The sequence below is a fragment of the Diceros bicornis genome, chromosome 15 (genome assembly GCF_020826845.1).
Source record: "Diceros bicornis minor isolate mBicDic1 chromosome 15, mDicBic1.mat.cur, whole genome shotgun sequence".
Classification (NCBI taxonomy): domain Eukaryota; kingdom Metazoa; phylum Chordata; class Mammalia; order Perissodactyla; family Rhinocerotidae; genus Diceros; species Diceros bicornis.
In genome coordinates, this window is record NC_080754.1 from 26,483,365 (window position 1) to 26,508,369 (window position 25,005).

Here is a 25,005-nt window from a genome sequence, read left to right on the forward strand (position 1 = left end):
TATAGGCAGAGGCAGTGCCCCTCCCTATCCTAGAACGTTTGCTTGGATCTGTTAGGTAGCTCCCTAGACAATCAGTGGCCAATGGATCTTTTCGGTAGGCTCCCTTATGCAATGATACAAACACCTGCTCCTTCTTCCCATGGCCTCAGGCTGCCATGACCTGAAATGCCATCTTTAATATATACTAAATCTTACACGTTTGGGTATGTTTTGGAGCTTTCTTGCTCTATTCCACTTCTGAGACTTTCTCAGTAATATTCAATATTATATGAATGAAAGTTGTTGAATGTTGGAGGAAGATAGTTGATCTAGTTCCCTTTTAAAAAAGAGAACAAAGAATAGTACTAAGAGCAAAGTGACATAAAATTTTTTTTAAATTAACATTCTATATGTCACTTAAACGTGTAAGCCTTCAAAAAATTACATAAAAACTGGGGGCTGGCCCGGTGGCGCAAACGGTTAAGTGCGTGCGCTCCGCTACGGCCGCCGGGGGTTCGCCGGTTCGGATCCCGGGCACACACTGACGCACTGCTGGTCGAGCCATGCTGTGGTGGCGTCCCATATAAAGTGGAGGAAGATGGGCATGGATGTTAGCCCAGGGCCAGTCCTCCTCAGCAAAAAAAAGAGGAGGATTGGCAGATGTTAGCTCAGGCCTGATCTTCCTCACACACAAAAAAAAATTACATAAAAACTGAGGTGGAAAAATGCAAAATGAAAAGGCTCCCTTGACTTCTCTCATTTTTTTTTAATAAAAGATGGGGACCCTAGAGAACTGCCCTCTTTACTTCAATAGGAACGATTCCCTGTTTTCATAGCCAGCTTTGACCTCTCATATGATCTCCAACTTTCCACACGTCACTCCTATTTGAATTCTCTAATGTTACTAAACATGGCTCAAATTGCCTTCTCTTCTAAACAATCACATGTTCACCAGTGCTTTGACTTTTCTGTAAAACGTCTGAAAACGATTCTTTCATATATGACGTCCCATTTTCTAGTTGTTTAAGGTAGGAAGGCAAATTCAGCTCCTATTATTCCAACATGGCCAAAAGCAGAAGTCTCCAAATGACATGTGAATGAGCAGCAGCACGTTCTAATGCAAAGAACACAGAGTCAGAAATATGTGGGTTCAAATTCTAGTTTTATCAGTTTAAAAAAGTTTAAAAATCACAATGAGATACCACTCAACACACATTAGGATGGCTATTATCAAAAATAATAACAATAAAAAAAACAGAAAGTAACAAGTGTTGGGAAGGATGTGGAGAAATTGGAACGCTTGTGCATTGCTGGTGGGAATGAAAATGGTGCAGCTGCTGTGGAAAACAGTATGGAGATTCCTCAAAAAGTTAAACATAGAATTACCATATGATCCAGCAATTCCACTTCTGGGTACATACAAAAAAGAACGAAAGCGGGGACTCCAACAGATATTCGTACATCAATGTTCACAGCAGCATTATTCACGGTAGCTAAAAGCTGGAAGCAACCCAAGCGTCCATCGACAGATGAATGGATCAACAAAATGCGGTATAAACATACAACGGAATATTATTCAGCCTTAAAAAGAAAGGAATTCTGACACATGCTACAACATGAATGAACCTTGAGGACGTTACACCAAGTGAAATAAGCCAGTCGCAAAAGGACAAATATTGTATGATTCCACTTATATGAGGTACCTGAGTAGTCAAATTCATAGAGACAGAAAGTAGAATAGTGGTTGCTAAGGACTGGGGGGAGGCGGAAATGTAGAGTTATTGTTTAATGGGTGACGAGTTTCCGTTTGAGAAGATGCAAAAAAATCTGGAGTGGATGGTGGTGATGGTTGTACAACAATATGAATGTATTTAATGCCACTGAACTGTACACTTAAAATTGGTTAAAATGGTAAATTTTACATTATGTATATTTTACCACAATAAAAAAAAAAGTTTAACCCTCTGCCCTACAACTATCAATTCTACAAAGTATTTAAGATAGCTGGCTTCGCTACTTACTGATTGCCTTTGTGACCTTGGCTGGTTATTTAAACTCTCCAAGGTCTCAGAGAAGTTTTGAGAATCCTGTACAAAATAGGCACCTAACACAAACGTGTTTCTCCTCCAAACCACCCTAAGAGCCTAACCACTACAAGTAAAAAAAGCCCAAGCCAGGTGAACAAGTGATTTTAATCCTAATAAAATGGTAACTTCTGAGGCATTTGGAGGCTGCCATCTGGACAGATGTCAACCGCTCCTGCCCTCTAAAATGGGAAAGAAAGTCATCGGACTGTTAGAAAACATGGTAAATCCTTCTCTAAAAGGTTTCCTAGCCATATTTGTACTGAAGTAATATCAGAATAAAAAATTATCAGAACCTAAAAAGCCCCACTTCTGGCCTCCAAGGAGAGTGAGGTGACATAGCATAATCACACTTACCTATACTGCCACCCAGTGACAAGGTTGGTGTACTTCATTAAATAGCCATACACATTTTCCATGTGATCACTGTTTCAAAAAGATCAGAAAGTGCCAAAGTCAGTGAAAAACAGAAGAAATCCCAGGAAGTTAACGGTCCAGTTTTAAAAATAGCGGCAGACACACAAATTTTCTACAAATACCTCAAATTTTCTTCAGAAGTAAAATTCATTGGTTAACAAATAGAGGTATTTCATACCCATAGAGCTTCATTTTATCAGATTTCTTCGAGTGTAATCTCCCATAAATTATTAGATTTCAAATATAAAATCATTATATAAATATGAAATTATATAAATATAAAACACATATACTACAAATACAATTATAAATAAAAACATTTTATAACAATTCAACGGTGAAGAAATAAAATCCAGTTTTATGGTTCTAGAATAGGCAAGAAAGATCTCTAGATCAAATAGTGCCTCCTCCCTCTGGTGGGACATGCTATGCTTCTGATTCTTCGGGCTTACAAAATGAAGATCCTGGGTTTTTTTGGGGGCGTTTTATTTTTTTGAGGAAGATTAGCCCTGAGCTAACATCTGTTGCCAATCCTCCTCTTTTTGATGAGGAAGACCCGCCCTGGGCTAACATCCGTGCCCATCTTCCTCTACTTTATATGGGACGGTGCCACAGCACGGCTTTGATAAGTGGTGCGTAGGTGCGCACCCAGGATCTGAACCTGGGAACCCCAGGCCGCCGAAGCAGAGCGCGCGAACTTAACCACTACACCACCAAGCTGGCCCCAAGATCCTGTTTTTGATGAGAGTGTGACACCTCACTACCGCTCCCCCACCCCAGAGAGCATGAGGCAAAGTGGTCACTACAAGTTTTGCCACTGGAAAGATTTTATCTGGGACCCGTATCATTGCCCTTAGTACAATTGAGTTTCTCTACTTCCTGCCCCCTTTTTTCACTTATTACAGGAATGTTCTGCTATAGTGGTTCACAGAATATGCAATATCTCATTGATAATTCTTTTCCAGTACTTTAAGGTTCCTTATACTTATGAAAAGATATTAAAGCTAGACCTACATTGACATATCTTTTTGATATATGAGCTTCATGTTTCATTTTATAATTTACATTAAGAATTCCTTTTAAACTCACCTACTCTACTCCAAAAGTTTTAAATTTACACTATAAAATAAAACGGATATTAAACATTTGTTTTCTCTACTATCCCTGAATCACAGGGCACGTTTGGTAAAATTTCAGCTAACAGCATCCAGGAAATTGAAAGTGTCAGTCAACTGGCAACCTTTAAAATATGGATGTCAAAAGCAAAAGCAAGCGAGAGCTAACACAACCACCAGAACAAAGTTCAAAAAAAATTCAGATTGATCTGAATGACAAATGAAAAGAGTTGAAGATAAAGACATTCCCTCAGCAAACAAAACGACCAAATTGAGTATAAGATTCCAGTAGCTATTACAGGAGAGCAAGTAGGGAGATGCCTCAGGAAAAAACTCAGTGTTGGGTCCTTTCAAATTTCACGTCTTCAGAATGCTTGAAAATAAAGATGAAATCTGAAAATAAAGAACTGATCCCATAACTGAGACTGTTATTTTTTTTCTGTATTTTTCTTCCCTTCTAAGGCTAGCAAGCAACACTATTTATTAATATTAAGTGAAACTGCTCAAATCCTTTTGGTTTCATAAGGTCACTAATCTCAAGAAGATAAAGATTGTCAACTTCTAAAATCTCAACCCAAAGTTCTGATAATTATATATCTATTCTGTCACATTAACACTGACAGCACCAGTTGGATTCTCATTTCAATATTTTCTAAAGCCCACATCTATAGGAAAAGATTCTTCAAAAACCCAGCCCCTTGGGTTTTCGTTAGAGTTCCTCTACTTCCAGCCCCAGGTCACAGCAAAGCTATTCTTTTAGTTCCATTGGTACTTGAAAAAGCAGAGACACCTTTCTTGTCTGGCTCCCACATCTTTTCCAGTCTTCAGGCTTAAAGCTCTTTGGGGCCACAGGAATTCCAATGCCCCTGGACTCTGCCCAAAAATAATTTCCCAAAGAGTCCCTCCAGTGTTTTAGATATTTAACGCACGGCTCAGATTCCCCAAACTGTTCTTGTCCTCAAAACTTATTCCTTCACTTACATGTGGAATCTAAAACAAATAAACAAAAAATGAACTCACAGATACAGACAACAGAGGGGTGGTTGCCAGAGACGGGGTGGGCAAAATGGGCAAAAGTGGTCAAAAGATAAAAACTTTCAGTTATAAAATAAATAAGTCCCGGTGATGTAATGTACAGCATGATGACTATAGTTAATAATACTATACCGTATATTTGAAAGTTGCTAAGAGAGTAGATCTTAAAAGTTCTCATCACAAGAAAAAAAATTTGTAACTAAGTGTGATGATGGATGTTAACTAGACTTATTGTGATGATCATTTCACAATATATACAAATATCAAATCATTATGTTGTGTACGTGGAACTAATATGTTATGTATCAACTATATCTCAATAAAAAACCTTATTCTTTATACATTCTGTCCTGTAGCTTTATAACATGAATATCTATTTATTTATTTATTTACACTCTGCATCAATACACAAAAGGCCTAAGGTGTCACATAACCTAAGTTAAATATGTCCTCAAAGTGCCAAAATATTCCATAATTCACCTTTTTTGGTTTTCTCCCTTCATCTAGGTTTCTACACCACCCTTCATTACGAGATAAATGTCATTTCATAGCTATTAGCATGTAATAAAAACATTACAACTCAACTGTAATTCAATTCTTCTGGTTCTAGGACTACATATATTCTTCCCAAATGCATATGTGAACTGTGGGGAGAATCTTTCATAAAACCTCCAGTGTACTATCTACAAATGAGAAAAACAAAATTTTCATTTCAAAGCAACTAAAGATAAGGCAGCATCTCCTTTACTTTGTTCAGTCTCTCATCTTGATAAAGGTATTCCTCATTTTGGTCATATCTAAGTTATTTATATCAGTCATTTAATAGCCACCAATGAATTTTTAAGAGTACAATTTCAGTAGCATCATTCACTAAATAACATCAAAGTATATCTTCATATTTCACAGTAATGTTTTATGTTCAATTTTTAATGTTATTAATATTTTGTTGATGCTTATATCTAAACGAGTTAACTTCCTCACAAAAAATACAAGAGGGATATTAACATGGTTTATTTGATAGTAGCATAAAGCCAGCCTCAAAAGAACTAGAAATTCAAATATGCAATTATAGACTGCTGGCCTGCTTTTACCATTTAAAACAGACGTCTCCAGGGTACAAAGAATCAACTTAAGAACACCCTATTCTGGGCTGGCTCCATGGCCTAGTGGTTAAGTTTGGGGCGCTCCACTTCAGCAGCCCTGGTTCCGTTCCCGGGCGCAGACCTACACCACTGGTCAGCAACCATGCTATGGTGGCAACCCACACACAAAATAGAGGAAGACTGGCACAGATGTTAGCTCAGGGCAAATCTTCCTCAAGCAAAAAGAGGAAGATTGGGAACAACTGTTAGCTCAGGATGAATCTTCCTCAGCCAAAAAAAAAAAGAACACCCTATTCTGTGCAACAGCTGGTTGTCCTGTTCCTCTCTCATCCTTCCCCTCTCCCTTCTTTAGTCAGTGCAACCAGCTGCTGTGGAACGACTGTGCCATCTGGTGGCCGGCACAGAGAGCTCTGTGAGTCAATTTTGTTCACTCTTTCCTCTCTTCTAATAACTGAGTTATCATGTAGTACCTCTAACCCTCATGCTTTGCTCCCGTTTAAAATGTGTGAATTTTTATAGAAGATTTTTAATGTACTTGTTAATATGAATAAAATCTAGCTGTTAAAGTAGGAACACACAACATGTCTGATTATATCACACTGCTCTTTTGTGTTCTATGAAGTAGAGATGATGGTCCAAAAGGCTAATACACTGAAAAATAAGCTATGAAAAAGTTAATACACTGAAAAATAAGCTATGAAAAAGTTAATTTCTTCTTCAGTGCTTCAGCAACTCCACCACTCAACAAATTGAGTATATTCTGATCTTTTCAACTTAACATTTAATTGGGATTAGCGCTAGAAGTTGATAGTTGATTAACTGAACCATGCCAAGTGACAATATTATATTACATTTAGTTTGAGCTCATTTCCTCCTAGATATCTTGATAATGATTGTTTCAATTCTTAAATCTCCATTACTATAACACATTTATTTCTTAACCTTTCTTTATCAGACTTAAAGAATATAAGTCTGTAGAAGTTTTTAAAATTAAGCTACTTTTGTTTTTTTTTCTTTGAGGAAGATTGGCCCTGAGCTAACATCTATTACCAATCTTCCTCTTTTTCTTTTTTCTCCCCAAAGCCCCAGCACATAGTTGTATATCCTAGTTGTAGGTCCTTCTAGTTCTTCTATGTGGGACACCACCTCAGCATGGCTTGATGAGCAGTGAGTAGGTCTGCGCCCAGGATCCGAACCGGTGGACCCCAAGCTGTCAAAGTGGAGCCTGCGAACTTAACGACTATGCCACTGGGCCAACTCCTAAGCTACTTTTTGAACAGTTTCAAATCCTTTCATTTCAGTTCAACACAATTATTCAGTACCTTCTAAACGCAAAGCACTCTGAAAATCCACTGAAAGGATGAGAAAATAAAAAAGGCAATTCCTCTCCATCCCAAATCCATAATCTAATCTAAGAGAAATGTATCTCCTTGAAGAAAAAGACAATGACAAGGGCTCCTGCTACTGAAGAAGACACAATGGGACTATGCTGTTAGCTGTCATACAAATGAAAAAAGTATTTCATTAAAGACACGTGATTCATTAAACAAAGACACGATTCAACAGAGACTGAGGTTGAAATGACTGGACTTGATGACTGATTAGATATGAATTGAGACAGAGACTGAGAGTGAGAGTAAGAGTGAGAGAGAAGAGACAAGGGCAACACCCAGATTTCCAGCTGGAACAACTATGTAGATATGAACACTGTCACTGAAATGGGGATCATAGGGGAAGTTTTGGATTTGTTGCAATTTAACAGGTTGAATTTAAGGGACCTGTGGGACATACACAGGGAGATATCCAGTAAGGCACCATGATCTGGATTAGACACAGAGATTTGGTAAGAATCAGCATATAAGCACGTAACTGGTATTTGAAGCCATGAGAGTAATATAAAATCACCTAGGAAGTATTACAAAATGACAGGAGATGCGACAGAGTCTAAGAGAACCTTAAGGAAAAGTTTAAAGGCAAGAAGAGTGCAGATAGGAAATAAGAAGTAACTGAGCAGCAGAAAGAAAACCAGAAGTACAGTCATGCATTGCTTAACCACAGGGATTCGTTCTGAGAAATGCATCTTCAGTTGATTTTATCGTGATGCGAACACCATAGAGTGTACTTACACAAACCTAGATGGTACAGCCTACTACACACCCAGACTATATGGTACTAATCTTACGGGACCCCTGTCATATATGGGGTCTGTCGTTGACGGAAATGTCGTTATGCAGCTGCATGACTGTCATTTAAGCAAGTTTGTAGTCACAAATGTTCAATGCTACTGAAAGGTGAAGTAAGACGAAAATTGAGAAATTTCTATTTAAATTTAACAACCAAGAGATAACAACCAGAGATGAGGAATGGCGAAGGCAGAGCCAGCTGGCAGTAACTGAAGAGACCTGGAGAAATAGGAGTGGTTAAGGGGATGTGGCCTTGAGGCAGGGTAGCTCTAACTGACTAAGGGGAGGCAGATAGTAAACAGAGTAAAGGGGAAAGATAGAGGGGAAATGAGGGAGAGGTGGGCTCCAGAGCCCAGGGAGAGAAATGAGTCTCAGGCACCTTAAGGCATTTAACTGCAGGCAGGAATTTATGCAAGCTGCAGTCAGTATAAAGGAGTTCCCAGTTAAGTCACAGGTCAAAATTCCTACTTTCTATTAGGCAAAAACTGCCCTCCAGAAAGGCTTAGCTTTCGTTCACTCCCTTGATAACAGAAATAGCAGGATGAAGCGAGGGAGCAGCCTGCTTAGCTGAGGAAAAAGCAACCGAACAGATGGGAGTGACTGCAACACGTGTACCTCCTTCTGCTGTAGAAGCTCTTCCAGAGAGCGGTGACTGCCTCTCACTCATCCTAGCATTCCTTGTAGCACCTTGTGTACAGCCTGGCATATACCAGGTGTGCAATAAATCTCTGCTGAATGAATTAAGCAATGGGAAGATAGAAGCAGAATTTTTCTATAAAATCACAATTCTGAGTAGCTTGCAAAAAATAATAAATTCACAGCCTGTATACTCAAATAAATCTCAGATAAAACAAATTCTAATTTCAACTGCGTCTTAATCTATACCCAAAAGTATACAGTCAAGGGAGAGGTTCTCCCTCCTGCCACAAGCCTTAAAAATGTTAATGTTCTGGGCCGGCCCCGTGGCTTAGCGGTTAAGTGCGCGCGGCCCGGTTCCGATCCCTGGCGCGCACCAACGCCGCGGCCCAGTTCCGATCCCTGGCGCGCACCAACGCACCGCTTCTCCGGCCATGCTGAGGCTGCGTCCCACATACAGCAACTAGAAGGATGTGCAGCTGTGACATACAACTATCTACTGGGGCTTTGGAGGGAAATAAAACAAATAAATAAAATCTTAAAAAAAAAAAAAAGTTAACGTTCTTTGGCCCAAGAATTTCATTTCTAGATATCCAGTCTAAGGCAAAGGCAAATGATTAGAAATGTAGACAAAGATAATATGCAACCCTACCCACTGTAGCACTATTTATAATAGTAAAAAAATAAATAAAAATAAAAATTGGAGAAAAAAAGAAATGAATGGAGAAGAAAGGAAGAAAAACAAACAAGCTAAATGAATGACATTAGGAGAATGATCACGAAATGTCATAGAATAGTATTCAACAATTTGAATGTTTATGAGTTTCTAACAACATGGGAAAGTGCTTACTAACATCACTAAAGTTGCAGGTTATGAAATTTTATAGAGTATATAAAATATATGTCCAGAACATAGGTACAAGGAATAGCAACCGTGGTTATCACTGGATGGAAGAATTATAGATGGTTTTATTTTGCTCCCTGTTTCATATTTTCCAATTTTAATATATTATTTTTATAATCAAACAAAACACTTTTTAAATGTTCAATTATTTGAATAGGTGGGAGGGTCTAGGCACAGAGCTATTTATACCTATTAATAGGTATGGATTAGGGCCGGCCCCGTGGCTTGGCGGTTGAGTGCCTGCGCTCTGCTGCTGGCGGCCCAGAGTTCGGGTCCCGGGTGCGCACCGACGCGCCGCTTCTCCGGCCATGCTGAGGCCGCGTCCCACGTACAGCAACTGGAAGGATGTGTAGCTATGACATGCAACTATCTACTGGGGCTTTGGGGGGAAAAATAAATAAATAAAATCTTAAAAAAAAAATAGGTATGGATTAGATTTTTTTAAACTTTCCAATGTGACTATATGCACACTACTCTTTTGGGATATAGAACTGTGTTTCCTATAAGCCCTTACTTCCCAAATTAAGTTATACATACCCCAAACTGGGCTGGGTGGCTATAAGAACAGGGTAAAACTAGAGTATCTTTCTAGACCAAATTTATTTGACTGTAAGAAGTTGAAGCATTTTTAATACCAAAACTCACAAAAAGGTTAAGAAGAAACTTGCTCCTCCTCACACATTTCCATGTGGAGAACTTCTCCAGAGGGTTGTCCTCCTTCCCCACCCTTCTTCTCACACCTTCCACAGCTGGGCATGAATGGCTCAGCCCTTTCTGGGCAATTTTCCTCAGATCTGCCTGCCTACCCAGGGAAGACATTCTTATCTGCTCTGGCAGAGATAAAACCTGAGTATTCTAAGCTGGCTGTGACTGCGTGCATAAATGTGCCTAATTCCAGGGTGAAATATTAGCAAACCTATTTTACCCACAATGGAACCACTTTCTCCAGTGAGCTTTTCCAGTAATAAAACTATTTCTTCACACCCATTAGGATGGCTATTACTAAAACAAAAACAAAACAAGACCAAAAAAACCCACAAAATAACAAATGTTGGGGAAGATGTGGAGAAACTGGAACCCTTGTGCATTGCTGGTGGGAATGTAAAATGGTGCAGCAGTTCTGGAAAACAGTATGGTGGTTCCTCAAAAAATTAAACATAGAATTACTATATGATCCAGCAATTCCACTTCTGGGTATATACACAAAGAATGAAAACAGGGACTCCAACAGATTATTTGTACACCAATGTTCACAGCAGCATTATTCACAATAGCCAAGAGGTGGAAACAATCCAAGTGTCCATCGACAGATGAATGGATAAATAAAATGTGGTACACTATACCATGTGGAATATTATTCAGCCTTAAAAAGCAAGGAATTCTGACACATGCTACAACATGGATGAACCTTGAGGACATTACACCAAGTGAAACAAGCCAGTCGCAAAAGGACAAATATTGTATGATTCCACTTATGTGAGGTACTTAGAGTTGTCAAAATTATAGAGACAGAAGCTAGAATTGTGGTTGCCAGGGGTTGGGGGGAGAGGGGGAATGGGGAGTTATTTAATGGGTCCCGAGTTTCAGTTTGGTATGATGAAAAATTCTGGAGATGAACTGTGGTGATAGTTGTGCAACAATGTGAATGTATTTAATGCCACTGAACCGTACAGTTAAAAACAGTTTAAATGGTAAATTTTATGATACCTATATTTTACCACAATAAAAAAAAACCTGACAATTTGATCGTGTCCTGTCTGATCCCTACGTCCTCTCTCTCAACAGGTCCCGAACTCAGGATATTATTTATTGATCTCTTGAAAACCTAATAACAGATATATTACAGAGTGGAATATAAAATCCTCATGAATTTTGAAAATACAGAAAACTCCCAAGAAAGATCTATCAGCCACGGGCTGCTTTAAATCACAAAACTGATCCCCTGAGGGTCCCTATTGTCTTACGCAGTTAGAGATATTTCACAAAGAAAGTTTGAGAAGCACAGCTGTAAATGTATGCCTATACAGACCAAAAAAAAGAAAAACTCCTATACATGACTGACTGTCACAGAAAATTAACTTTGGGAAATCTCTCATGCAGATACTGGCCATTTGACAACAGAGCTTCAGTGAAGATGAGACAGAAGAAACTTCTATATAGAAAAGTAGAAAGTCACCTCTAACACTTCCAGAAAGCTAGGAAGCTGTTTATTATAGTGGAAAGAGCATGAGCTTAACATCAGACAGATAAAGGTTTGAATTTCAGTGTGACCTTAGGCAAATAACACATCTGGGCCTAAGTTCCTCATCTGTAAATGGGGATAAGAATATCTATCTTATAGATTTATAATGAGGAAAGAGATAATATATTTCAACCCATATATACGTGAAGTATATTTCAATATGGTAAATGCTCAACAAATATCGGTTCTCTCCCACTCTAGGAAGTCAATTCCTCTGCAGGCAAAGGGCTCATTTTCTAAATCAGTTTTCTAGATCTGTCTTATCTTGTTAGCCTGACATTTTCAACTCAGAATGATGGGGTCTAAAAAGCCCTGAGACTTCCACTTCTTTTATATTAACAAATAATTATTGTATTTTTTTCCAGTAGGTATTTTGTCAAGGACTATGAAGGGTCTGAGATGTTATCCTACTTGCAAGCTAACAAGTTAGCCAGCCAGAGTTTCAGGGATACTGGCTGAAGACATGAGACTCGAGTCAGAGACAAAATACTTCAGTAGTCACAGCAATAGCAGCAGACAAATTATCAGCCCCAATCACACAAGGCAATGCAAAGAGGGCAGGAGACACCTGTACACACAGTGGGCTGTGGTATAGACGAGGAACCTCAAGCATGGGGAACCTGAATCTTGTAACAGATGTGAGTCTGCCTGACCTCCGAGGCAAAGAGACATTATTTTTATTATATTGGGCAGTAAATAAACCTGACTTTTGCTCAGGAGGGAGATACTATCTCTATCTTCCAAGACCGTTTGCTAAGCAAACATTTTTGAATAAACAGAACAAAACAGAGGGCAGTCAGTACCTCTGCTCATAAGACATGTAGAAACATGAGACCCCATGAAGAACTGTGTCCCGAGTACTACATGCATATTATAGTGAAAAGTCTCTTATCCAGCCCTATCTTCCAGTCACCAGTTCCCCTCCTCAGAGACAAGGACTTGCCTCAATTTCTTGTATATCTCTTCAGAGATATTCTGTGCACCTACAAATACACACACACACACACTTTATTTTTTAAACAAATGGTTGCAATTACACACACTGTTCTGTACCTTGCTTTTTTCAGTTTTCCTAGGGATGGTTTCATTTGGATACATATGGATCTAACTCATTCCAACATCTGCATGGTAATCCATCGTATGGCAGTATTATTATATATTTAACCAGTCCCCCTACTAATGGACATTTGTTTCCAGGCTTTTATTATTACAAACAATGCTGCAACAAACAGAGTTGTACATATCTTTGTGTATATTTGCCAAAAGTAAAATTGCTGGGTGAAAGGTATGCGTGTTTTTAGCTTTTGTAAATACTGCCGACCTGCTCTCCGAAGAGGCTGTATCAATTTAACTCCCACCCTTCAATGTAAAAAAGAGTCTGTATCCACACCAGCCTATAGCAGTGTTGTCTGCCAACAAAAATAGAGCGTAGCTTTCACCTATAAACAAGACTTGCAGACATTACTAGTAGGCTTTTCAATACCCCTTAAGTCCAAAACTAAGTTTCTAAAACTTAAGTCTGAGGTAGTGCTATACTGTGGAACGAGCACCTAAAAGGGACAGAGGATCTAGTTCTGACCTTCCTACTGACTAACGGCAGGAGTGACCTTGGCCAAATCACTTAATCTCTCTGGGCCTCGGTTTTCTCATGTGTTTTATGGCCCTTGCAACCTAAAATGTTCGTACATCACTCATCACTCAAAACTTAAAGGTTTTTTCTCAACATAAAATTGTTTTTTCAAAACTAAAGTCTGCAAATAAGAGCAACGTTACAATTCACATTAAAAATCCTTAGAGAAAAGTAGAAAACTTTTTCTAGCACACTATCTTGTTCACAGGCTATTTACTTATCCCTCATATACTTTCTTTTTTTTTTTTTGAGGAAGATCAGCCCTGAGCTAACATCCATGCTAATCCTCCTTTTTTTGCTGAGGAAGACCGGCCCTGAGCTAACATCTATTGCCAATCCTCCTCCTTTTTTTTCTTTTTTTCCCTTTTTCTCCCCAAAGCCCCAGAAGATAGTTGTATGTCGTAGTTGCACATCCTACTAGCTGCTATATGTGGGACGCCGCCTCAGCATGGCTGGACAAGCGGTGCGTCAGTGTGCGCCCAGGATCCCAACCCGGGCCGCCAGTCGTGGAGCGTGTGCACTTAATTGCTAAGCCGTGGGGCCGGTCCCCCCGCGCACTTAACTGCTAAGCCACGGGGCCGGCCCCCGCCAAATACTTTCAAAAGGTCTTTGCAGTAACCATTTCAATGACACCAAGACACCACAGACCAAGAACGGCAGGGTACTAAAAGTCCCACTGCCACTCTCCCTATCTGTATGTCTGTTCTCATTCTATTTTTGTACGTACCGCTCTCTGGTTTTAAACCATACTTAGTCCCAAAATACACGTAGAGTAACATTTAACTTTTGTCCATAATAGCATAATCTAAGAAACGAGTATAAAGAATGTTTTCTTCCTTTGGACTAATTATTTCTAAATTGAAAGTAAAAAGAAAAAGCAGAAAAGCATTTTCCTTCCTCCATATTTTAATAAACAGGAAAAAAAAAAAGGTGAAGATCACACAAGAAGTACCAAGCAATGTTCGTTTTCATACATTTATTATCTGACTAGAGTCAATTCTTTTGTAAATTTCACATTTATGATCTAAGTAACAACAAATTCAAACACTCAAGTTTTTTCCTTAAAGTACCTACAAATATTATTTTTTAAAAAACATAGAAAATAAAAACAGCTCATTTTCTTATTTAAATAAAAGAAAAATCTCTCAATTTTTTTGTAATAGTGTTCATCATAATTTTTGGTGACCATATATATACCTTCAAACTCCCTATTGACTAGGAAGTGAATCACCTCCCGATGACAAATTGTTGTATAATCAAATGATTCTGTTATCTTGTATAGCTATAAAATCATGTGAAAATTTAAAAATGAAATATCACTTTAAAATATACAATGTATACTCTAAGATGGAACCGTATGGCTGAGCCACCAAGAATCTATCAGTAAGAGAAAAAAATTTTTTAAAGGCATAAGTATTATATTTCGTATAGAATCCTCCCAATTGCTGATTTACATTGAGTCACTATTTACCATGATAACAAAATGGGATAAAATTTCACTCAAAATTTTATGCTAAAACCTCACTAAGAGAGAAGCGAATTAAAACTATGCTGAAATACCATTTTTCAACTTATCAAACTTATAGATTTTCACCAATCTAATAACACATTACACTGATAAGGCTGTTAGGAAATAGGCACTCAGTCATTGGCACTGTATACCCCAGAGCAATCTGAGAATAACTATCAGAATTACAAATTGATTCAGTAATTCCACTCCTAGGTATTTTTCCCACAGATATATTCATATGCTTGCAAGATGACCTGTGTACAAGGATATTCACTGCAGCATTACATCTAAAAAATTTTGGAAACAAATTAAATGTCCATCAAGAGCGAACTTATTAAAGGTGGAGAACAGTGTCTAGAGTGCTATAGACTGTACTGTGTCTCCTCAAAATTCCTATGTTGAAGTCCTAACCCCCAGTGTGATGGTATTTGGAGATGGGGCCTCTGGGAGATGATTAGGTATACATGAGTTCATGAGGTTGGGACCCTTATGACGAGATTAGTGCCCTCACAAGAAGAGCTACTAGAGAGCCTGCGTGCTCTCTCACTCTCTCTCTGCCATGTGAGGACACAGCAAGAAGGAGGCCATGGGCAAGCCTGGAAGAGGGTCCCCACAGAACCCAACCATACTAACACCCTGCTCTCAGTCTTCCAGCCTCCAGAACTATCAGAAATAAATTTCTGTTATTTAAGTCACCCAGTCCACGGTATTTTGTTATGGCAGCCTGAACTAATTTATATGATACCATTTGTGGTTAAAATTAAAAGAGGGGCAAATGTACATTGTATTTGCTTGATTCTTTTTTTAAAAATCTCTGGAAACACACACAAGAAGCCAAGAGTGTTTACTCTCTATTTTTAAGCAAGAGGAGACATGAGCAGGTGGAGGATGGGGTGGAAGAAAGATTTTTCATTGTACCTCTTCTAATATTTTTTTGGATCGAATGAACATATTACCTATTCCAAAAAAGTTAAATTAAAAATACTTTTCATTTATGTTAGTTATAAATACGTGAAACATCTATGAAACTGATAAAGAAGTTATTCTTTGTAGAATTGAGGGTACAGGCTCAGGTAGCATATTAAAAAAGCCTCTATCAAGGATAGGAAACCTGTTCCGGAAGCAACTATTGGTGTCATTTCATCTCATCATTTACATCATTCTCGTTCCCTCCCTTCCCTCACTCTCCCTCCATCTCTATCTCTTTGCTAGGTCCTTTTTCTTTACCTGTGTTCCCTCTCCTTCCTTTTCTTTTTCTCTCCCTTCTATCCCTCTGACTAGGGTTTTCAGCTGCAGCCAGTAGCAACCATAGACTTCAGTTTATCACCCCCAGGGAACTCCCAGCCAACCTCAAGAATAACAATGGTAGTGAACTGCAAAGGCAGCCAAAACTCAAGTACAGGGAGACTAAGTAGGAAATCATGCTTTGTTACAATATTTAATAAACCAAAAAGAAAATCTTTTCTTTCACCAGCAAATTAAATTACTCTATAAACTGTTCTAAACTCCAGATGGTAATGCCAAAACACTAATGTGACTATTTAATCAGGCAATCTAATTTTAAGTTAAACCTGAATAAGTCTGGACACAAATCATTTTATGAAGCAAAATCAGTACAGGGGAAGATTCTTAGCTAGGGAAGATGCTCCTTCTCTTCAAGGTAGTATAATTTACATCAAAAATATTCTCCACTATTTTCAAAAGCAAAAATCAAAAGAGTTTTAAAAAGACATAATTTTGCAGAAGTCTATTTGATGGACAATTTCCTCTAGGACCTAAATTACATGATTTATCCAAAAAAGACTAAAAAGACTAATTTGCATGTTCTAACATTAACCTGTGTGTAGTTTTGATACAGTATAACTTCTATGGAAAATATGAACTCAAATGGACTGTATTTAGATCTGTAGAGCAAAAATATAAGGAGATTAAGAAATCAGAGTATACCATAATAACCCAAATCTTGTTCCTCAAGGCTTAGTATAGTTCTCACTAGATTTTGGAACAATATATTATAGCTTTCACTTATATGCCTATAAGTTGTCTCTCCCTTGTTTTCACTAGCATCTATAGCAGATTTCAGACAGGGGAAAAAAAACTAGGGTACAGAAATATACATTCAACTTTCCTTTAACCCCTACAGAGAAAAAAAGCAAACATTTATGACTCTTTTTTTTTTTATAATTTTATTTATTTATTTTTTTCCCCCAAAGCCCCAGTAGATAGTTGCATGTCATAGCTGCACATCCTTCTAGTTGCTGTATGTGGGACGTGGCCTCAGCATGGCCGGAGAAGTGGTGCGTCGGTGCGCGCCAGGGATCCGAACCTCGGGCCGCCAGCAGCGGAGCGCGAGCACTTAACCGCTAAGCCATGGGGCTGACCCATATGACTCTTTCTTTAAATCAACCTCAAAACAAGTGGTAAAACCTCTAAGAGAGTAAACATTAGGTTATATTTAGACAGATCTTTCCCTATTTGCAAATAGGTACTCTTCCCTCTAATAGAGTATTTAGAGTGGACAACATCAGGTCTGACCACAAAAATTATTTCTATACTATACATTCACAGACTTCTACCCATTTACTGAAACATAACTATTTACTAATGAGGAAAAGCGATCAGCCTGTTTGCTAATGGTAGTTAGCCAACATAGAGCCCAAAATAAGAAAAAGCACGCCCATCATATATCCTGATTTGCTTTTCAGTTCCTCCTTTGGGTAGTTCTCTTCTGTCCATTTTAATAAACAAGTGGCAGATTTGCAGATTTGTAAATTTTTCTGAAAGCTGACATGAAGAATATAAAAATAACGGAAACATGCACATTTTACAAACTTTGGGCATTCACTATGAAAAAGGAAGGAAGGATCTAGAATTAAGAAATCTATTTTCCTTTTAAATGGTGAGCAAAGACCACATCATAAGTATAAATTACTTTGGAAAAAATAAAATTTAAGGCTAATCTAATAAACTCACTTCTCAACTTTGGTTTTAAAAAAGGTCATCATGAGTTGCAAACGCAGTTGAAGCTCTTCCCTCTTCTGATTCTTCTTCAAGATTCTCCCAAAATGAGCCTTGGGGTCCCTACTTTCATCGTTTTGAGAGTACACATTAATTTGGAATTAACGAACAGAGGGGTTCACACATGGTAGAGGCTCAAAAATATTTGCTGCATGAGTCAAAACACCAGTAAATGATGAAACCACCTCATCCTAAACTAAGTATTTATCAATAATTATTCATTCCTTTAGAGAGCTTATCTACTTCAAATACCTCTATGCAAATACCTAACTAGGAATAAAAGTTCTTCCACTTACTAGCTATGTAACATTAGCCAACTCATTTTGAGTTCTGTTTTCTTCAGCTGGAAATGGGGATAACAATGCCCTACTTTCCTGCAAGAGTTGTTGGGAGGATATAATGTGATAATAGAAGTGAAAACATTGTGGATACTATAAAGACAATTATCTACATTTCCAATGCCCCATATCTCTAAGGGCCAGCTGGATACGCCACTTAAACATTCTGGCAACTTAAGCTTAACATACCTAAAACCAAATGCATCAGCTGACTCCCAAAATGTTTCTCCTTTAAACTTTTCAAAATTTCAAATCTGGATGACTCAAGTCAACTTTTACTTCCTTTCCTCACTACTGCCCTCCACCCAATCAATCACCAAGGTCTGTCAACCATCCTCTAATGGTTTCCTTCTTTTCCAGCCTACTAACACCTTCCCTTTATTATCTCATATCTAGGTCATTGCAACTGATCTCATAGTAGCTCCTCCTATTCCCCAACAATCAAATTCATTCCCAAACTTTCAGCTTTAGAAACAAATTCCCAATTGCCTGCTTGTCAAATCTATCTCAATAGCAGATGACAATCTAGAGTACACTTCTATTAACATCTGTGATAGGCACGCTCTTGCCCAGTTCCCAATGATCTCCACCTGCCGGTATTCACACTCTTGTAAGGGGTGAACCTCATCATTTGCTTCTAATGAACAGGGAAAAATGATGTGACTTCACTTCCATGCTTAGGTTACAAAAGACAGACTTCTGTCTTGCTAACACTCTCGTGCCTTCTCACTTCCTTGGTCTGATGAAACAAGCTGCCCAGTACTAAGATGCTCTGTGGACAGGCACATGTAGCCAGGAACCAAAGGAGGCTGCCAGAGGTCAGTTCATGAGGAACTGAGGTCTTTGTCCAACAGGCCAAAAGAACTGAATTGCGCCAAAAGCCACATGAGTGAGCCAGGAAGTGGATCCTTCTCAGTTGAGCCTCAAGACAACCATAGCCTTGTGAAAGACCCAGAGCCAGTGGACCCAGCTAAGCTGCCAAAGATTCCTGACTTACAGACACTATGAGATAAAAAAAAGTTGCAAAATTAAATATAAAACTACCAAGTCATTTTAAAACTACACGAAAACAAGTATTTATAAAAATAACTTTCTATAATTAGAAGTGAAAGAAAAAAGAGTAAGAGTTCTATATATGTGAAAAAATATAATAAATTAAAATACAAAGACTAGGAAAATCTTTGCGACAAGTATAGCAAAATTAAAATATATTGTTATGTAGTTACATATTTATTATATAAAGAACTAATATAACTTTCTCTGGAATTATAGTGAAGAAATCAGTAAAAAAGATAGTGTCTCCAGGGAGGGAAACTGGGTGGCTGGGACAAGAATGTAAGGTAAACGTTTCACTGTATATACCTCTTTTACCTATTCAAAAAAAAAAAAAATGAACAAAATATTTTTCAAGTAAAATTGATATTAAAAAATATTAATTAGGGCCAGCCCCGTGGCTCAGCGGTTAAGGGCACACGCTCTGCTAGTGGCAGCCCGGGTTCAGATCCCGGGCGTGCACCAACGCACCGCTTCTCCAGCCATCCTGAGGCCGCATCCCACATACAGCAACTAGAAGGATATGCAACTATGACATACAACTATCTACTGGGGCTTTGGGGGAAAAAAAAAAAAAAGGAGGAGGATTGGCAATAGATGTTAGCTCAGAGCTGGTCTTCCTCAGCAAAAAGAGGAGGATTAGCATGGATGTTAGCTCAGGGCTGATCTTCCTCACAAAAAAATATATATATATTAATTAATGTGTAATATTTTTAAAATAGACTTCAAGTATATCAACAAGGAAAATATTAAGAGAAAATATTAATAGAAAATTAAACATATAAGTAGATATTCCACAAAAGAAAAAACACAATCATAAAGAAAAATTAACTCAAAATAGATCAGAGATCTAAATGTAAGTGCGAAAATATAAAACTCTTAGACAAAAACATATGTGTAGGGCCGGCCCGGGGCTTAGCGGTTAAGTGTGCACGCTCCGCTGCTGGTGGCCCGGGTTCAGATCCCGGGCGCGCGCCGACACACCGCTTCTCCGGCCATGCTGAGGCCGCGTCCCACGTGCGGCGACTGGAAGAATGTGCAGCTACGACATGCAACTATCTACTGGGGCTTTGGGGGGAAAAATAAATAAATAAAAATTAAAAAAAAAAAAAAGTGTAAATCTTTGCCACCTTGGACTTGGCAATGGTTTCTTAGATGCAACACCAAGTATAAGGAAAAAAAAAAAATAGACTGGGCTTCATGAAAATTAAAAGCTTTTGTGCTGCAAACAATATCATTAAGAAAGTGAAAAGACACCTCACAGAATGGGAGAACAACATTTGCAAATCATATATCTGATAAGAAAATTTTATCCAGAATACATAAAGAACTCTTACAATTCAATAATAATAAGATAAATAACCCAATTTAAAAACAGGTAAAGGATCTGAACAGACATTTCTCCAAAGAACATATATAAATGACCAGTAAGTACATGAAAAGATACTCAACCTCATCAATAATCTGGGAAATGTAATTCAAAACCACAATCATTGTGGATACCACTTCACACCCACTAGGATGGCTAAAATAAAAGAGACAATAACAAGTGTTGATGAAGATGCGAAGTAATTAAAACCCTAATATACTTCTGGTGAGAATGTAAAATGGTGCAGTCTCTTTGGAAAACAGTCTGGCAGTTCCTTAAAAAGTTAAACATAAGAGTTATTGTATGGCCCAGCAATTCCACTCCTAGCTATATACCCAAGAGAAATGAAAACATGTGTCCACAAAAAACTTGCACAAATGTCCACAGCAGCATTATTCATATTAGCCATAAAATAGAAACAACCCAAATGTCCATCGACTGATAAATGGATTAGCAAAATGTGGTATATCCGTATAATGGAATATTATTCAGCCATAAAAAGGAATGAAGAAATGATACATGCTACAATATTTATGAAACTTGAAAACATTATGCTAATCAAATTTCTAAGTCTGCAAAGCCAAAGTCCAGGGTCTTTACTAAATTTCAACCACTCCATAAGATTGAAATCTCCATTTTAAAAATGAGATAGTAGCAAATTACAGATAGGCAGTTGGATATACGGCTCTCAAGTTCCAGAAAGAGCTGAGGTCATAGAAGAGAATGAGATAAACTGAAAACATGTAGTATAAGAAGAGAAGATGAAAAGTCTATCACACCAACCTTTAAAGGAAAAGAGCCAACCAAAGAAAATGAGAAACAGTCAAGGAACAAAGAAGAAACCAAGAGAAAGTAATATCAAAAAAGTTAAGAAAAGAGTTATAACACATATGCTCATAGAGAATCAACTGGAATAAGACTCTACGAACATTCCTTGTTTTTTACGCATATTCTTAGTGAGGACAGAGCGAACTGTCACACGTTGAGCAATAAATGAAGGTTAAGGAAGTAGAGGCAATGAGTATAAACTGCTTTTAAGAGGAAAGCATTAGGTTGATTTTTATTATTGTTGTTTTTAAAGTCCAGAGACTTGGAGCCTCAGGGGAAGAAGCCAGGGAAGAGGGAGCAACACAGGACAATAGACAACTGCTTGATCAACGACCTAGAGGACAAACGGATAACTCAGATAGAAGGCTAGGTTGAAGGATAGCCTTGGACAAGCCAAATTAAAACAAAATATATGTCAGTATGTAAATGCAGTAATGCCTTATTTATCTGCATTCTTGGGGAAGACTTCCACAGAACTGAATTTTCCAGACATTAAGTATCCTTTTTTTAAATTTTGGCTATTTTCTTTAAAATTGTTCACCCCTGCATCATACAGTTCTCTGCCTTCTTAAATAGAGTGTGCTTTCCTGGATGACTTAAGGTCATTGTGACCACTATTATTTTATTAGGAAGTAATACAGCTGAGTCTGCATGTTAATTTTTCAAATCTTCTTTGACTGTCCTACACTGTCAGTTGCCATTTCCTCTGTTACATTTCCCCTGATACCTTTTTCATCTGTGGTTCCAATAGATTCTAGTTTGAAAATTATATAACCATTAAATAATACCCTAAACAAGGGATAATAGGGTTCTGAATGAAAATACAGAAGTAAAGTGCATGACTTTATAACAACTCTCCAGAGTGCTTCTAAGAAACTCGTTTCACTTTTCAATTCAATTGAGACTGGGTTTCAAAGAGTTGAGGATGTGAGAGGATCGACCTCTGACTACACGAAATATTACTTTCTCTTGCTTCCTTAAGTCATATCAAAATATCCCGGGCACGTAATTGATAACTTTATATCGTCAGTCTTAAACTACAAAAAAAAAAGCATCATGCTGATTCCAAAAGTGGACCTACTCATCTCACAGTAACTAAATATACTTCCCTGTCCTACAATCATGTACCAATAAAAAGTTATAACCTTCTACACTCCCTTTCTGTATGTTAATATATCATTCATATTTAACATATACGAATATTATTCATGATAAATGTATACCCTTCACAAAATCTTGGCTTTAATATCTTTCAAGTGTCACACAAATTTCACAACTACTAACAGCACAAGGGCTAAAAAGGACTAGAGTCAGACACACAGGCAGTCAGTAAACGAAAATTTAAGAATTCATCCCTTTAGGTCCAATAGTATGGGGTATCCTGATTTCATTCATTCTTAAGATTCTGGAAGGTTATATTTCCCTATACTTTACATATCAAAATACAAAAACAAAACAAAACTACAGTTGCTTCTCCAGGACTCTCTTCTTGTTCCTTAAGTTTTTCATTCATATTAATGAAAAATTAACAAATGCAGAATATCTCATCAAGACAGAGAGGCAGCAAGTGGCTTGATCAACTCAAACTGAAACATCTCCAGGGTCACCGGTTTAAGGTATCAGGCACGAGCACCCTTGTATTCAAATGATTTATGTACATCTTCCCTTCTAAGTCACACACACCATGAGGGCAAGAATCTTTTCCGATTCAATTATTCCATTCAATCACTAGACAAACACGTTTTGAGCAGGTAGTATTCCCCAGTCTGTGGAGAGAGTTGAGTTAAATGGTACCTGCCCTCACAATCAAGCAGAAGAGGGAAGCTTGTAAACAAATTACAACACAGGCAAAAAGAGAAGTGGGTACAGAATTAAATCAGGGAAAGAGGTTGTAGAGGAGAGCGGCAGAGGAAGTTCAGGGATACATTCACGTATTCTCCAAAAGGCCTTCAAGACATACCTGTTGAGTGGAGGAATTCATGAATTAAATCTCGCCTATGAAAGATGAGATCCCAGGTGCAAACGAGATCAGTTGCTTCTGGAAGTCAGCAGGTAAACTTTACCTTTCACCAACTCCAGGAATGCAGACTCCAGCATACTCACCCCACCTCCCCTCTGGAAATCACCTCGGAGAAAGGGCCATACCTGTACTGCCAGCCTTTTGCACTGCCGCCGCGGCTGCTGCTGCTGCTGCTGCTGCTGATTCCACCCCCACAGCTGCTGTTGCTGCTGTTCTTGTTCGGGGTCACCGCGGGGGCCAGGCCCTCCAGCTTTCCTTCGCTCTCTGAGACTTTCATGGTCGACACTGGCTCACCTCCCTGCATCTTGACTCCAAAGTCCATTTGCCCTTCTCGGGCGGGAGAGAACTACTCTGTAGAGTTTTGGAGGTGATGATTTTTAAGATTTTATCTGAAGGTGATCCCAGTTGCTAAATCAGACGACGGCTCAAGCGGGAACCCTCAAAGGGTCCTGGGAAGGAATACAAGCATTCCTACTGAAGGAAAACTTTTAGGAGGACAGGGGTAGCGGTGGGAACAGATAGCCTTTAAATATATATCTCCTTCCCAGCAAAGCAAGGAGGAACAATCACCCCGCCAGAGGATTCGGTGGCATACTCAAAGGAGAAGCCGAGCGGCGTGGGGAGGTCGCGCGCGGACTCTAGCCAAGAGGGCTGGGCGAAGGGCGTAGGAGCCCGGACGGGGACCCGCGGCCTGACCTCTGGCTGCCGGACCGACCCGCCGCGCTCCCTCTGCTCCTCCAGCGGGTCCTCAGGGAGAGGGTCTCGTCCAGCCCCCAAGGCGGTTGCCGCCGCAGCCACCAAGACAGAGCTGGCGCTGCCCGCGCACAGCCCAGGAGGAGGGTCGGGGACGGAGGCCGCCGGGGGCGGGACGCCGGCTCCCAGGGCCGCCCCTCCTCCGGCCAGAGGCGAGCCACTCGGGGCGACTTCCTCCAGCGCCGCCGGCCTTGGGCCCTCGACTGGGTTCCCAGGGGCGGGCGAGTCCCTCGCCCTCTCTCCAGCCCGAACACCACAGATACGGCCGCCGCCCCACCCACAGCCCCACCGCGGGTCACCCGCCCGCCTGCTCTCACCCAGCCTTCCCTTCCGGAGTAACATGAGCTCACTTCCCCCAGAGCTGAAGCGCCCGGCGCCATCTTGGAGCAGGGCACTCGGCCCTGAAAGAGGCGGGGCCTCGCGGGTCTGGGGCGGCCGACCAGGAAGAAAGGGAGGAGGGAGTGGAACAGCCAAGGAGGGAGAAACAAAGGAGCGGTCGGAGACAGTACTCTTGTGAGGTGTGTTTGCCGGCCTTCCTCACCAGATCCTGTCCTTCCATTTGAGAGATCATTCCAGGCTTTTTAGAAAGAAAGCTTAGGAAAATAATGTCATTTCTATAAGAAATTACAAAACAAAAAGCACCTCTTCATTTTGGTAATTTTTCAAAAATTGAATGACATTGGAATAAGGCAAATCAGTGTTATAAATGAAAAAAAACACTTTCGTGGACATTAGAACTCTCAGAATCAAAGCTAGGTACACTTTCGGACCGCAGACGACTCTTTGAC

The 25,005-nt window shown here is 39.2% G+C and overlaps 1 protein-coding gene across 1 annotated transcript in view; it reads right to left on the reverse strand.

The window, feature by feature from the left end:
• Positions 1-24,468, reverse strand: part of OSBPL11 (oxysterol binding protein like 11) — an 84,786-nt gene extending 60,318 nt beyond the window's left edge. Inside the window, exons 1-2 of the mRNA XM_058555968.1 lie at positions 23,590-24,468; positions 2,421-2,489 (exon numbers count right to left, since the gene is read on the reverse strand). Of these exons, the coding sequence (XP_058411951.1) occupies positions 2,421-2,489; positions 23,590-23,786 (266 nt within the window). The 5' untranslated portion in view covers positions 23,787-24,468. The remainder of the gene's footprint in view (positions 1-2,420; positions 2,490-23,589) is intronic.
• Positions 24,469-25,005: the final 537 nt, after the last annotated feature.